At 47.2% G+C, this 18,502-nt stretch overlaps 1 protein-coding gene across 2 annotated transcripts in view; it reads right to left on the bottom strand.

The window, feature by feature from the left end:
• Window positions 1-18,502, bottom strand: part of LOC115127473 (thrombospondin-2-like) — a 138,232-nt gene that overhangs the window by 75,811 nt on the left and 43,919 nt on the right. For both annotated transcript variants that reach the window (XM_065012591.1, XM_065012592.1), the window contains exons 4-6: window positions 2,664-2,872; window positions 456-596; window positions 107-200 (exon numbers count right to left, since the gene is read on the bottom strand). In XM_065012591.1, the coding sequence (XP_064868663.1) occupies window positions 107-200; window positions 456-596; window positions 2,664-2,872 (444 nt within the window). The remainder of the gene's footprint in view (window positions 1-106; window positions 201-455; window positions 597-2,663; window positions 2,873-18,502) is intronic.

An 18,502-nucleotide genomic window follows, 5' to 3' on the forward strand; every position in this document is an offset into this window, starting at 1 on the left:
AGTTATTAAAGCCACATTCTGCTATTTTTCCTTCTGTTCGATGGTCATGGGTCAGGATTAGGCTGTTGCAAGGGTTTAATGATGTATAGAATGAGTGGCTACTTACGCAGACACACAGGGCAACACTCTCCGTCGATGAAGGAGGGGCCAACACAGGCCACAGGAGGACAGGTGATTTGGTGACACACAATCTTTGAGTCCTGTCATGTGCCAAAAAACATTTTTCGGGGACATTAGTTGCTATAGGTGACCTATGTAGAAATTAGTGTCTTGTAAGACCTCAGGATCTGGGCACTTGTCAAAGGTTTATGACTGATTAATTTGGGATCAATTAATCAACCAACCAACCAACCAATTAACCAAACAAATCTATCAATCAATCAAAACAACATCCACCCTATGACATTCTGTGTCTGTCATGTCTCTCCATTTAAGGAGGTTTGCATGTCTCCTACCTGGCAGGTACACGTGGTGCAGCTGTCCACCACCCAGTCCTCCTTATCTTCAAACATCCGTCCATCCTGCCAGCACATGTGTTTCTCCTTGGAGTTCTTTATCTTTCCCAGAGTGTCCTTCATCACTGTGTTCTCCTCGGTCTGGAGAGAGGAGACAGACACACATACATAGTCAGACACAGACAGACAGACAGACAGACAGACAGACAGACAGACAGACAGACAGACAGACAGACAGACAGACAGACAGACAGACAGACAGACAGACAGACAGACAGACAGACATAGACAGACACAGGGACAGACCCACAGACATACAGACATAGACAGACACACAGACAGACAGACACACAGACATAGACAGACACACAGACCGACACACAGACACAGACAGACCCACAGACACACAGACAGACAAACAGATATAGTCAGACACAGACAGACAGACAGACAGACAGACAGACAGACAGACACACAGACACAGACACACAGACAGACAAACAGATATAGTCAGACACACACAGACAGACAGACACACAGACATCCACACAGACATAGACAGACACACAGGCAGAGACAGACACAAAGACATGGACAGACACACAGACATAGACAGACACACAGACAGACACACAGACATAGACACACAGACATAGACAGACAGACACACAGACATAGACAGACACACAGACAGACACACAGACATGGACAGACACACAGACAGACACACATACAGACACACACACACACAGACATAGACAGACCAACAGACATAGACAGACACACAGACAGATAAACACAGACACATCACTGGTTTTTACTCAGCCTGAGGAGAAGGATACAGACACAGACAGACACGCATAGTCTAGACTCTACAGCAGGGTTACAATTACAATGAGAATATACAACACATTTTCAGTAAAACCCTTTGGACCTCATTGAAGACCAAATGTGGCCCCGGGGCACCCCTGCTCTATAGTAAAAGCCTGTCTGAGGATACGACAGCCAGAAAGACATAGCCTAGAGTCAAAAAGCTTTCATAAAGCAAAAAAAATGACAATAAAAGCACATAGGACGCATAACTCCATCCACATGAAAGGAAGATGTGTGGAGCTGTTGTCTTTGTCTGAGGAGACCCCAACAGACAGACAATAGAATAACTTCATACCTCCCTCCATCTGGGAGGGAGCTGTAGGGAGCTACAGTACATTTTGCTCCAGACAATCTTACTGCTTCAAGGAGGGCAACACGTGAAGTCACTTTATTAAGTTGTGTGTGTGTGAAATATGTGTTTGTGTGTGAGACTGTGTGTGAGATTGTGTGTGTGATACCACAGAGGGTAGTGTAGCCCCACTTCAGTGTTACGAGACACCACTTGGTCTGGAAGAGCCTTGGGGACCATAGCTGTTCACAGTGAGCAGTCACACACACACACACACTCACACTCACACACACACACACACACACACACACACACACACACACACAGAGGAAGGAGAATGAAGCACATGGGCTGTTTAAACACAGCCAGATATCAGGCTTGAGAGGAGCCGCTAGCTGAAGCCAATCACAGCCAAGGGAAGTTGGGAACACTTCCTATATCCACATGTTACGTGCCATAAAACCAACCTCATTGATTCACACTCTGACTCTGACCACACAGTTAGCTCCACTGCTTTAGTAGTTCTACCACGCCTTGCTTCATGACTTCAACAGGGTCTTTGGTTTGCTTTACCAGCTGCTCTCTAGAAAGTCTCTCATGTTAATCCCCAAAGAAGACTTCAAACTATTTATACCGACTCCCAAATGTTCCCTAATCTTCTTGGTTACACCTAACAACAGTCTATCATTCCATAAACATTATTTTAAAGAATCAAGGTAACTGGTAACATTAGTTCATGGAGTGTACTAATTTTTTCACAAACACAGTTCCATAGAAAACTGGTTGTAGACAAGACAAACTGATAGTAGACGAGACCAACTGATAGTAAACAAGACAAACTGATAGTAGACAAGACAAACTGATAGTAGACGAGACAAATTGATAGTAGACAAGACAAACTGATAGTAGACAAGACAAACTGATAATAGACAAGACAAACTGATAGTAAACAAGACAAACTGGTAGTAGACAAGACAAACCGATAGTAGACAAGACAGAAAGTATGGAGCACCCCCCCCAATGATCAGAGGACATCTGTTACATACCACTTTCTGTAGGCCGTCAATGAGGTTCCCCACTACAACCCGCAGTCCTTTGAGCTCCTGAAACATGATGCTGAGTTCCTCACAGGATCGTTCACACATATCTGCTCCTAGATTCTCTGTTTTCTGGCCAATGAAGTTAGTGGTGATGGCGGTGGAGGAACTCACATCCACCATGGCTGTGCTCTCACTCACCACCGTGTTGGCCTCGTCTGACAGGAGGACGGAGGGGGGGGGGGGTGGATAGAGAGAGAGGGAGAATGGATGATCATTTCATGTGATGAACCCTGCTGATGCAAGAGCACAATGAAGAGGAAAGCACGAAGAACTTCATCAAATAATTCAATTATTTTCAGTCTTTCCTATCTGTTAAGATCGTCTTAATGAGTCCTTAAAGCAGATGTCATTGAGCAGAAACAGCATGGAGATTGAGGGATTGCATATGTTTCACTTTAGGAAATGAAGTCTTCCATCTATGTGAACTATATCATCATAGAGCACACAGAATCTGAGGTGTAGAAGAGAACTCCTAATAGAGCTGTCTGCTCACAACGTGATGCCTCTTAAATCATCACGACCCCAGAGATTATGGAGGGCACTCAGTAGAGTCCTCAATGTGAAGCACATTGTTCAGTTTCATCATCCACTTCCTTTTTATTTTTAACATGGGGCCTCAACCTGTCTAACAAAGGAGTATGTCCCAACTGGCACAGAATCCCCTTTGGAGATTCGGTACCAGGGCCCGTAGGGTGCACAAATTAGGGAATAGGATGCCTTATTGGATGCGCATCCAGAGTTCTCCATCTTCTGTTTATGTGATCTCTGTTCACGGACGGAGTGCTGATCTACAGCAGGAAGCCTGTTCACGTCCAACACAATGACGCTGATCCTGGTCACGTCCAACACACTGACACTGATCCTGGTCACGTCCAACACAATGACGCTGATCCTGGTCACGTCCAACACACTGACACTGATCCTGGTCACGTCCAACACACTGACACTGATCCTGGTCAGTTCAACACACTGACACTGATCCTGGTTATCATGTCCAACACACTGACACTGATCCTGGTCACGTCCAACACACTGACACTGATCCTGGTCACGTCCAACACACTGACACTGATCCTGGTCACGTCCAACACACTGACACTGATCCTGTTCACGTCCAACACAATGACGCTGATCCTGGTCACGTCCAACACACTGACACTGATCCTGGTCACGTCCAACACACTGACACTGATCCTGGTCAGTTCAACACACTGACACTGATCCTGGTTATCATGTCCAACACACTGACACTGATCCTGGTCACGTCCAACACACTGACACTGATCCTGGTCACGTCCAACACACTGACACTGATCCTGGTCACGTCCAACACACTGACACTGATCCTGTTCACGCCCAACACAATGACGCTGATCCTGGTCACGTCCAACACACTGACACTGATCCTGGTCACGTCCAACACACTGACACTGATCCTGGTCAGTTCAACACACTGACACTGATCCTGGTTATCATGTCCAACACACTGACACTGATCCTGGTTATCATGTCCAACACACTGACACTGATCCTGGTCACGTTCCAACACACTGACACTGATCCTGGTTATCATGTCCAACACACTGACACTGATCCTGGTTATCATGTCCAACACACTGACACTGATCCTGGTCATCATGTCCAACACACTGACACTGATCCTGGTCATCATATCCAACACACTCACACTGAGCGTGGTCATCATGCCCGACACACTGACTCTGGACATGTCCAACACACTGACACTGATCCTGGTCATCATGTCCAACACACTGATCCTGGTCATGTCCAACACACTGACACTGATTCTGGTCATAATGTCCAACACACTGACACTGATTTGGGTCATTATGTCCAAAACACTACCAAATGATTCTGGTCATGTCCAGCACACTGACACGGGTCCTGGTCATCATGTCCAACACAATGACACTGATTATGTTCATGTCATACACACTGACACTGAGACTGGTCATCATGTCCAACAAACTGACACTGAGCCTGGTCATGTCCAACACACTGACACTGAGCCTGGTCATGTCCAACACAGTGACACTTATCATGGTCATCAAATCCAACACACTGACACTAATCTTGGTCATGATGTCTAACACACTGACACTGGTCCTGGTCATCAAATCCAAAACACACACTGAGCGTGGTCATCATGCCCGACACACTGACTCTGTACATGTCCAACACACTGACACTGATCCTGGTCATCATGTCCAACACACTGAAACTGAGCCTGATCATGTCCATCACACTGGCACTGAGCCTGGTCATCATGTCCAACACACTGACACTGATTATGTTCATGTCATACACACTGACACTGAGACTGGTCATCATGTCCAACACACTGAAACTGAGCCTGATCATGTCCATCACACTGGCACTGAGCCTGGTCATCATGTCCAACACACTGACACTGATTATGTTCATGTCATACACACTGACACTGAGCCTGGTCATGTCCAACACAGTGACACTTATCATGGTCATCAAATCCAACACACTGACACTGATCTTGGTCATTATGATGTCTAACACACTGACACTGGTCCTGGTCATCATATCCAACACACTCACACTGAGCCTGGTCATCATGTCCAACACACTGACACTGATCCTGGTTATCATGTCCAAAAACACTGACACTGAGCCTGGTCATCATGTCCAACACACTGACACTGATCCTGGTTATCATGTCCAACACACTGACACTGAGCCTGGTCATGTCCAACACACTGACACAGAGCCTGGTCACGTCCAACATACTGACACTGAGCCTGGTTATCATGTACAACACACTGACACTTAGTCTGGACACGACCAACATACTGACACTGAGCCTGGTTATCACGTCCAACACACTGACACTGAGCCTGGTCATCATGTCCAACACACTGACACTGATCCTGGTTATCATGTCCAAAAACACTGACACTGAGCCTGGTCATCATGTCCAACACACTGACACTGAGCCTGGTTATCATGTCCAACACACTGACACTGTTCCTGGTTATCATGTCTAACACACTGACAGTGGTCCTGGTCATCATATCCAACACACTCACACTGAGCGTGGTCATCATGCCCGGCACACTGACTCTGGACATGTCCAACACACTGACACTGATCCTGGTCATCATGTCCAACACACTGAAACTGAGCCTGATCATGTCCATCACACTGGCACTGAGCCTGGTCATCATGTCCAACACACTGACAATAAGCCTGGTCACGTCCAACACACTGACACTGATCCTGGTCAGTTCAACACACTGACACTGATCCTGGTTATCATGTCCAACACACTGACACTAATCCTGGTTATCATGTCCAACACACTGACACTGATCCTGGTTATCATGTCCAACACACTGACACTGATCCTGGTCATCATGTCAAACACATTGACACTGATCCTGGTCATCATGTCCAACACACTGATCCTGGTCATGTCCAACACACTGACACTGATTCTGGTCATAATGTCCAACACACTGACACTGATTTTGGTCATTATGTCCAAAACACTACCAAATGATTCTGGTCATGTCCAGCACACTGACACGGGTCCTGGTCATCATGTCCAACACAATGACACTGATTATATTCATGTCATACACACTGACACTGAGACTGGTCATCATGTCCAACAAACTGACACTGAGCCTGGTCATGTCCAACACACTGACACTGAGCCTGGTCATGTCCAACACACTGACACTTATCATGGTCATCAAATCCAACACACTGACACTAATCTTGGTCATGATGTCTAACACACTGACACTGGTCCTGGTCATCAAATCCAACACACTCACACTGAGCGTGGTCATCATGTCCAACACACTGACACTGATCCTGGTCATCATGTCCAACACACTGAAACTGAGCCTGATCATGTCCATCACACTGGCACTGAGCCTGGTCATCATGTCCAACACACTGACACTGATTATGTTCATGTCATACACACTGACACTGAGACTGGTCATCATGTCCAACAAACTGACACTGAGCCTGGTCATGTCCAACACACTGACACTGAGCCTGGTCATGTCCAACACAGTGACACTTATCATGGTCATCAAATCCAACACACTGACACTAATCTTGGTCATCATATCCAACACACTCACACTGAGCCTGGTCATCATGTCCAACACACTGACACTGATCCTGGTTATCATGTCCAACACACTGACACTGAGCCTGTTCATTGTGTCCAACACACTGACACTGATCCTGGTTATCATGTCCAACACACTGACACTGAGCCTGGTCATGTCCAACACACTGACACAGAGCCTGTTCATTGTGTCCATCACACTGACAATAATCCTGGTCATGTACAACACACTGACACTTCGTCTGGACACGACCAACATACTGACACTGAGCCTGGTCATCATGTCCAACACACTGACACTGAGCCTGGTCATCATGTCCAACACACTGACACTGATCCTTGTTATTATGTCCAACACACTGACAATAATCCTGGTCAAGTCCAACATCCTGACACTGAGCCTGGTTAATTGTCCAACACACTGAGCCTGGTCATCATGTCCAACACACTGACATTGAGCATGGTCATGTCCAACACACTGACACAGAGCCTGGTCATCATGTCCAACACACTGATACTAAGGCTGGTCATCATGTCCAACACACTGACACTAAGGCTGGTCATCATGTCCAACACACTGACACAGAGCCTGGTCATTTTGTCCAACACACTGACAATAATCCTGGTCAAGTCCAACATCCTGACACTGAGCCTGGTTCATTGTCCAACACACTGAGCCTGGTCATCATGCCATCACACTGACAATGATCCTGGTCATGTCCAACACACTGACACAGCCTGGTCATGTCCAACATACTGAAACTGAGCCTGATCATCATGTCCAACACATTGACACTGAGCCTGGTCATCATGTCCAACACACTGACACTCACCCTGGTCATGTCCAACACACTGACACTGATCCTGGTCATCATGTCCAACACACTGACACTGAGCCTGGTCATGTCCAACACACTGACACTGAGCATGGTGATGTACAACACACTGAAACTGAGCCTGGTCATCATGTCCAACACACTGACACTGAGCCTGGTCATGTCCAACACACTGATACTGAGCCTGGTCATGTCCAACACACTGACACTGAGCCTGATCATAATTTTCAATACACTGAGCCTGGTCATCAAGTCCAACATACTGACACTGAGCCTGGTCAATCATGTCCAACATACTGACACTGAGCCTGGTCAATCATGTCCAACACACAGACACTGAGCCTGGTGATGTGCAACACACTGACACTGATTCTGATAATGTCCAACATACTGATACTGATTCTTATCATGTCCAACACTGATCCTGGTCATGTCCAACACACTGAAACTGAGCCGGGTCATCATGTCCAACACACTGACAATGAGCCTGGTCATCATGTCCAACACACTGACACTAAGGCTGGTCATCATGTCCAACACACTGACACTGAGCCTGGTCATCATGTCCAACACACTGACACTAAGGCTGGTCATCATGTCCAACACACTGACACTAAGGCTGGTCATCATGTCCAACACACTGACACAGAGCCTGGTCAATTTGTCCAACACACTGACAATAATCCTGGTCAAGTCCAACATCCTGACACTGAGCCTGGTTCATTGTCCAACACACTGAGCCTGGTCATCATGTCCAACACACTGACACAGAGCCTGGTCATCATGTCCATCACACTGACAATGATCCTGGTCATGTCCAACACACTGACACAGCCTGGTCATGTCCAACATACTGAAACTGAGCCTGATCATCATGTCCAACACATTGACACTGAGCCTGGTCATCATGTCCAACACACTGACACTGACCCTGGTCATGTCCAACACACTGACACTGAGCCTGGTCATCATGTCCAACACACTGACATTGATCCTGGTCATCATGTCAAACACACTGACACTGATCCTGGTCATCATGTCCAACACACTGACACTGATCCTGGTCATCATGTCAAACACACTGACACTGATCCTGGTCTTCAAGTCCAACATACTGACACTGAGCCTGGTCATGTCCAACACACTGACACTGAGCATGGTGATGTACAACACACTGAAACTGAGCCTGGTCATCATGTTCAACACACTGACACTGAGCCTGGTCATGTCCAACACACTGATACTGAGCCTGGTCATGTCCAACACACTGACACTGAGCCTGATCATAATGTCCAATACACTGAGCCTGGTCATCAAGTCCAACATACTGACACTGAGCCTGGTCAATCATGTCCAACATACTGACACTGAGCCTGGTCAATCATGTCCAACATACTGACGCTGAGCCTGGTCAATCATGTCCAACACACAGACACTGAGCCTGGTCATGTGCAACACACTGACACTGAGCCGGGTCATCATGTCCAACACACTGACAATGAGCCTGGTCATCATGTCCAACATACTGATACTGATTCTGATAATGTCCAACATACTGATACTGATTCTTATCATGTCCAACACTGATCCTGGTCATGTCCAACACACTGAAACTGAGCCGGGTCATCATGTCCAACACACTGACAATGAGCCTGGTCATCATGTCCAACACACTGACACTGAGCCTGGTCATCATGTCCCACACACTGACACTAAGGCTGGTCATCATGTCCAACACACTGACACTGAGCCTGGTCATCATGTCAAACACATTGTCACTGAGCCTGGTCATGTACAACACACTGACACTGAGCCTGGTTATCTCCAACATACTGACACTGAGCCTGGTCATCATGTCCAACACACTGACACTGAGCCTGGTCATCATGTCCAACACACTGACACTGAGCCTGATCATCATGTCCAAGACACTGCCACTGAGCCTGGTCATCATGTCCAACACACTGACACTGAGCCCTGTCATCATGTCCAACACACTAACACTGATCCTGGTCATCATGTCCAACACACTGACACTGAGCTTGGTCATCATGTCCAACACACTGACACTGAGTCTGGCCATGTACAACACACTGACACAGAGCCTGGTCATGTCCAACATACTGACACTGAGTCTGGTCATGTACAACACACTGACACTTCGTCTGGACACGACCAACATACTGACACTGAGCCTGGTTATCATGTCCAACACACTGACACTGAGCTTGGTCATCATGTCCAACACACTGACACTGAGTCTGGCCATGTACAACACACTGACACTGAGCCTGGTCATGTCCATCACACTGACACTTCGTCTGGACACGACCAACATACTGACACTGAGCCTGATCATCATGTCCAACACACTGCCACTGATCATGGTCATCATGTCAAGCGCATTGACACTGAGCCTGGTCATCAAGTCTACCATGCTGACACTGAATCTGGTCATCTGCAACATACTGACACTGAGCCTGGTCATCATGTCCAACATACTGACACTGGGCCTGATCATCATGTCCAACACACTGACACTGAGCCTGGTCATCATGTCCAACACACTGACACCGAGCCTGGTCGTCATGTCCAACACACTGACACTGATCCTGGTCATAATGTCAAACACATTGTCACTGAGCCTGGTCATGTCAAACACACTAACACTGATCCTGGTCATCATGTCCAACACACTCACACTGATTCTGGCCATGTACAACACACTGACACAGAGCCTGGTCATGTCCAACACACAGACACTGAGTATGGTCATCATGTCCAACACACAGATACTGATCCTGGTTTTCATGTCCAACACACTGACACTGAACCTTGTCATCATGTCCAACACACTGACACTGAGCCTGGTCATCAAGTCTACCATGCAGACACTGAGCCTGGTCATCTCCAACATACTGACACTGAGCCTGGCCATCATGTCCAACACACAGATACTGAGCCTGGTCATGTCCAACACACTGGCACTGAGCCTGGTCATCGTCTCCAACACACAGACACCTAGCCTGGTCATCATGTCCAACACACTGACACTAAGGCTGGTCATCATGTCCAACACACTCACACAGAGCCTGGTCATTGTGTCCATCACACAGCCACTGATCCTGGTCATGTACAACACACTGACACTGCGTCTGGACACGACCAACACACTGACACTGAGCCTGGTTATCTCTAACATACTGACACTGAGCCTGGTCATCATGTCCAACACACTGACACTTAGCCTGGTCATCATGTCCAACACACTGACACTGAGTCTGGTCATCGTGTCCAACACACTGCCACTGATCATGGTCATCATGTCAAACACATTGACACTGAGCCTGGTCATGTCCAACACACTGACACTCAGCCTGGTCATCATGTCCAACCAACACACTGAGCCTGGTCATTATGTCCAACACACTGACATTGAGCCTGGTCATCATGTCCAACACACTGACACTGAGCCTGGTCATCATGTCCAACACATTGACACTGAGCCTGGTCATCATGTCCAACACACTGACACTGATCCTGGTCATCATGTCCAACACACTGACACTGAGCCTGATCATAATGTACAATACACTGAGCCTGGTCATCAAATCCAACATACTGACACTGAGCCTGGTCAATCATGTCCAACACACAGACACTGAGCCTGGTCATGTGCAACACACTGGCACTGATTCTGATCATGTCCAACACTGATCCTGGTCATGTCCAACACACTGAAACTGAGCCGGGTCATCATGTCCAACACACAGACACTGAGCCTGCTCATGTCCAACACACTGACAATGAGCCTGGTCATCATGTCCAACACACTGATACTGAGCCTGGTCATCATGTCCAACAAACTGACACTGATCCTGGACATCATGTCCAGCACACTGACACTGATCCTGGTTATCATGTCCAACATACTGACACTGAGCCTGGTCATCATGTCCAACACACTCACACAGAGCCTGGTCATTGTGTCCATCACACAGCCACTGATCCTGGTCATGTACAACACACTGACACTGAGCTTGGTCATCATGTCCAACACACTGACACTGAGTCTGGCCATGTACAACACACTGACACTGAGCCTGGTCATGTCCAACATACTGACACTGAGCCTGGTCATCATGTCCAACACACAGACACTGAGGCTGTCCGTCATGTCCAACACACAGACACGGAGTCTGGTCATCATGCCCTACATACTGATACTGATACTGATCATCATGTCCAACACACTGACACTGAACCTTGTCATCATGTCCAACACACTGACACAGATCCTGTTCATCATGTCCAACACACTGACACTGAGCCTGGTCATGTCCAACATACTGACACTAAGCCTGGTTACTTCCAACACACTGACACTAAGGCTGGTCATCATGTCCAACACATTGACACTGATCCTGGTTATCATCTCCAACACACTCACACAGAGTCTGGTCATTGTGTCCATCACACTGCCACTGATCCTAGTCATCATGTCAAACACACTGACACTGAACCTTGTCATCATGTCCAACACACTGACACAGATCCTGTTCATCATGTCCAACACACTGACACTGAGCCTGGTTACTTCCAACATACTGACACTGAGCCTGGTTACTTCCAACACACTGACACTGAGCCTGGTCATGTCCAAAACAGTAACACTGAGCCTGGTCATCATGTCCAACACACTGACACTGAGCCTGGTCATGTCCAACATACTGACACTGAGCCTGGTCATGTCCAACACACTGACACAGAGCCTGGTCATTGTGTCCATCACACTGACAATAATCCTGGTCATGTACAACACACTGACACTGCATCTGGACATGCCCAACACACTGACACTGAGCCTGGTCATGTCCAACATACTGACACTGAGCCTGGTCATGTCCAACACACTGACACAGAGCCTGGTCATTGTGCCCATCACACTGACAATAATCCTGGTCATGTACAACACACTGACACTGCATCTTGGCATGCCCAACACACTGACACTGAGCCTGGTCATCAAGTCTACCATGCTGACACTGAACCTGGTCATCTGCAACTTACTGACACTGAGCCTGGTCATCATGTCCAACACACTGACACTGATCCTGGTCATAATGTCAAACACATTGTCACTGAGCCTGGTCAGGTCCAACACACTGACACTGAGCCTGGTCATCATGTCCAACACACTGACACTAAGGCTGGTCATCATGTCCAACACACTCACACAGAGCCTGGTCATTGTGTCCATCACACAGCCACTGATCCTGGTCATCATGTCAAACACATTGACACTGAGCCTGGTCATCATGTCCAACACACTGACACTGATCCTGGTTATCATGTCCAACACACTGACACTGAGCCTGGTCATCATGTCCAACACACTGACACTGATCCTGGTCATCATGTCCAACACACTGACACTGAGCCTGGTCATCATGTCCAACACACTGACACAGAGCCTGGTCATGTCCAACATACTGACACTGAGCCTGGTCATCATGTCCAACACACAGACACTGAGGCTGTCCGTCATGTCCAACACACAGACACTGAGTCTGGTCATCATGCCCTACATACTGATACTGATACTGATCATCATGTCCAACACACTGACACTGAGCCTGGTCATGTCCAACATACTGACACTGAGCTTGGTTACTTCCAACACACTGACACTGAGCCTGGTCATGTCCAACACAGTAACACTGAGCCTGGTCATCATGTCCAACACACTGACACTGAGCCTGGTCATGTCGAACATACTGACACTGAGCCTGGTCATGTCCAACACACTGACACAGAGCCTGGTCATTGTGTCCATCACACTGACAATAATCCTGGTCATGTACAACACACTGACACTGCATCTGGACATGCCCAACACACTGACACTGAGCCTGGTCATCAAGTCTACCATGCTGACACTGAACCTGGTCATCATGTCCAACACACTGACACTGATCCTGGTCATAATGTCAAACCCATTGTCACTGAGCCTGGTCAGGTCCAACACACTAACACTGATCCTGGTCATGTACAACACACTGACACTGCGTCTGGACACGACCAACACACTGACACTGAGCCTGGTTATCTCTAACATACTGACACTGAGCCTGGTCATCATGTCCAACACACTGACTATAAGCCTGGTCACGTCCAACACACTGACACTGATCCTGGTCATCATGTCCAACACACTGACACTGAGCCTGGTCATCATGTCCAACACACTGACACTGATCCTGGTTATCATGTCAAACACATTGACAACGAGCCTGGTCATGTCCAACACACTGACACTCAGCCTGGTCATCATGTCCAACACACTGACACTGAGCCTGGTCATGTCCAACACACTGACACTCAGCCTGGTCATCATGTCCAACCAACACACTGAGCCTGGTCATCATGTCCAACACACTGACACTGATCCTGGTCATCATGTCCAACACACTGACACTGAGCCTGGTCATCATGTCCAACACACTGACACTGAGCCTGGTCATCATGTCCAACACATTGACACTGAGCCTGGTCATCATGTCCAACACACTGACACTGATCCTGGTCATCATGCCCTACATACTGATACTGATACTGATCATCATGTCCAACACACTGACACTGAGCCTGGTCATGTCCAACATACTGACACTGAGCTTGGTTACTTCCAACACACTGACACTGAGCCTGGTCATGTCCAACACAGTAACACTGAGCCTGGTCATCATGTCCAACACACTGACACTGAGCCTGGTCATGTCCAACATACTGACACTGAGCCTGGTCATGTCCAACACACTGACACAGAGCCTGGTCATTGTGTCCATCACACTGACAATAATCCTGGTCATGTACAACACACTGACACTGCATCTGGACATGCCCAACACACTGACACTGAGCCTGGTCATCAAGTCTACCATGCTGACACTGAACCTGGTCATCATGTCCAACACACTGACACTGATCCTGGTCATAATGTCAAACCCATTGTCACTGAGCCTGGTCAGGACCAACACACTAACACTGATCCTGGTCATGTACAACACACTGACACTGCGTCTGGACACGACCAACACACTGACACTGAGCCTGGTTATCTCTAACATACTGACACTGAGCCTGGTCATCATGTCCAACACACTGACTATAAGCCTGGTCACGTCCAACACACTGACACTGATCCTGGTCATCATGTCCAACACACTGACACTGAGCCTGGTCATCATGTCCAACACACTGACACTGATCCTGGTTATCATGTCAAACACATTGACAACGAGCCTGGTCATGTCCAACACACTGACACTCAGCCTGGTCATCATGTCCAACACACTGACACTGAGCCTGGTCATGTCCAACACACTGACACTCAGCCTGGTCATCATGTCCAACCAACACACTGAGCCTGGTCATCATGTCCAACACACTGACACTGATCCTGGTCATCATGTCCAACACACTGACACTGAGCCTGGTCATCATGTCCAACACACTGACACTGAGCCTGGTCATCATGTCCAACACATTGACACTGAGCCTGGTCATCATGTCCAACACACTGACACTGATCCTGGTCATCATGCCCTACATACTGATACTGATACTGATCATCATGTCCAACACACTGACACTGAACCTTGTCATCATGTCCAACACACTGACACAGATCCTGTTCATCATGTCCAACACACTGACACTGAGACTGGTCATGTCCAACATACTGACACTGAGCCTGGTTACTTCCAACACACTGACACTGAGCCTGGTCATGTCCAACACAGTAACACAGTAACTCTTATTTGGTTCCAGAGTAAAAGCTGTCAAGGTCGTCATTTCCGACGTCATTTCCGGTCACAACTTGCAGGCTTGTTTTCGAGTTGCTGTGCGTTTTGTTACCAACCTATTTTGCTACCTGACAACTTTACGGTTTTCACTTTTTAATTACCGTTCATATATTTATTTATTTTTTCCTCAACTTTTTCACTCCGGACGCTTTATCTGGACACGATTCGTCAGGACCTCCAACAGCCGAAGCTAAGTAGTAACATTAACATGATGCCTTCTAATTGCAGCCGCTGTACTCGCCTTACGGCGAGGATAGCTGTACTGCAAGCCCAGCTTCAGACGCAATCGTTAGGCAAGGGTAATTTCAGTGTAGGAAAGGACGAAACAGCGTCTGTGCCACCAGTAAGTACAGATAGTAGTATAAATCCCCTGGCACAGTCCCCGCAGCCGGACAATTTTCTCACGGTTTCTGGAAGGAAATGCTGTAGGAACGCTCAACCGGTGTCGCTCATTCAGCCGACAGAAACTTTCAACTGGTTTTCCCCATTAAGCAGCGGGTCGGTGTCAGAGGCCGAGTCTTCTCTGGTCTCTACTCCTCCCGTTACGGGGTCTGAGACGCCGAAGCTTCCCACCATTAGCTCTGACAAATTGAAAACTCTAGTCATTGGCGACTCCATTACCCGCAATATTAGACTTAAAGCGAATCATCCAGCGATCATACACTGTTTACCCGGGGGCAGGGCTACCGACGTTAAGGCTAATCTGAAGATGGTGCTGGCTAAAGCTAAAACTGGCGAGTGTAGAGAGTATAGAGATATTGTTATCCACGTCGGCACCAACGATGTTAGGATGAAACAGTCAGAGATCACCAAGCGCAACATAGCTTCTGCGTGCATATCAGCTAGAAAGATGTGTCGGCATCGAGTAATTGTCTCTGGCCCCTCCCAGTTAGGGGAGTGATGAGCTCTACAGCAGAGTCTCACAACTCAATCGCTGGTTGAAAACTGTTTTCTGCCCCTCCCAAAAGATAGAATTTGTAGATAATTGGCCCTCTTTCTGGGACTCACCCACAAACAGGACCAAGCCTGACCTGCTGAGGAGTGACGGACTCCATCCTAGCTGGAGGGGTGCTCTCATCTTATCTACCAACATAGACAGGGCTCTAACTCCTCTAGCTCCACAATGAAATAGGGTGCAGGCCAGGCAGCAGGCTATTAGCCAGCCTGCCAGCATAGTGGACTGCCACTAGCATAGTCAGTGTAGTCAGCTCAGCTATCACCATTGAGACCGTGTCTGTGCCTCGACCTAGGTTGGGCAAAACTAAACATGGCGGTGTTCGCCTTAGCAATCTCACTAGGATAAAGACCACCTCCATTCCTGTCATTACTGAAAGAGATCATGATACCTCACATCTCAAAATAGGGCTACTTAATGTTAGATCCCTTACTTCAAAGGCAATTATAGTCAATGAACTAATCACTGATCATAATGTTCATGTGATTGGCCTGACTGAAACATGGCTTAAGCCTGATGAATTTACTGTGTTAAATGAGGCCTCACCTCCTGGCTACACTAGTGACCATATCCCCCGTGCATCCCGCAAAGGCGGAGGTGTTGCTAACATTTACGATAGCAAATTTCAATTTACAAAAAAAAAAATGACGTTTTCGTCTTTTGAGCTTCTAGTCATGAAATCTATGCAGCCTACTCAATCACTTTTTATAGCTACTGTTTACAGGCCTCCTGGGCCATATACAGCGTTTCTCACTGAGTTCCCTGAATTCCTATCGGACCTTGTAGTCATTGCAGATAATATTCTAATCTTTGGTGACTTTAATAATCACATGGAAAAGTCCGCATACCCACTCCAAAAGGCTTTCGGAGCCATCATCGACTCAGTGGGTTTTGTCCAACATGTTTCTGGACCCACTCACTGTCACAGTCATACGCTGGACCTAGTTTTGTCCCATGGAATAAATGTTGTGGATCTTAATGTTTTTCCTCATAATCCTGGACTATCGGACCACCATTTTATTACGTTTGCAATTGCAACAAATAATCTGCTCAGACCCCAACCAAGGAACATCAAAAGTCGTGCTATAAATTCACAGACAACACAAAGATTCCTTGATGCCCTTCCAGACTCCCTCTGCCTACCCAAGGACGCCAGAGGACAAAAATCCGTTAACCACCTAACTGAGGATCTCAATTTAACGTTGCGCAATACCCTAGATGCAGTTGCACCCCTAAAAACTAAAAAAATGTCTCATAAGAAACTAGCTCCCTGGTACACAGAAAATACCCGAGCTCTGAAGCAAGCTTCCAGAAAATTGGAACGGAAATGGCGCCACACCAAACTGGAAGTCTTCCGACTAGCTTGGAAGGACGGTACCGTGCAGTACCGAAGAGCCCTTACTGCTGCTCGATCATCCTATTTTTCTAACTTAATTGAGGAAAATAAGAACAATCCGAAATTCCTTTTTGATACTGTCGCAAAGCTAACTAAAAAGCAGCATTCCCCAAGAGAGGATGACTTTCACTTTAGCAGTGATAAATTCATGAACTTCTTTGAGGAAAATATTATGATTATTAGAAAGCAAATTACGGACTCCTCTTTAAACCTGCGTATTCCTCCAAACCTCAGTTGTCCTGAGTCTGCACAACTCTGCCAGGACCTAGGATCAAGAGAGACGCTCAAGTCTTTTAGTACTATATCTCTTGACACAATGATGAAAATAATCATGGCCTCTAAACCTTCAAGCTGCATACTGGATGGACCCTATTCCAACTAAACTACTGAAAGAGCTGCTTCCTGTGCTTGGCCCTCCTATGTTGAACATAATAAACGGCTCTCTATCCACTGGATGTGTACTAAACTCACTAAAAGTGGCAGTAATAAAGCCTCTCTTGAAAAAGCCAAACCTTGACCCAGAAAATATAAAAAACTATCGGCCTATATCGAATCTTCCATTCCTCTCAAAAATTTTAGAGAAGGCTGT

This window comes from Oncorhynchus nerka, linkage group LG28 (assembly GCF_034236695.1).
Source record: "Oncorhynchus nerka isolate Pitt River linkage group LG28, Oner_Uvic_2.0, whole genome shotgun sequence".
NCBI lineage: Eukaryota > Metazoa > Chordata > Actinopteri > Salmoniformes > Salmonidae > Oncorhynchus > Oncorhynchus nerka.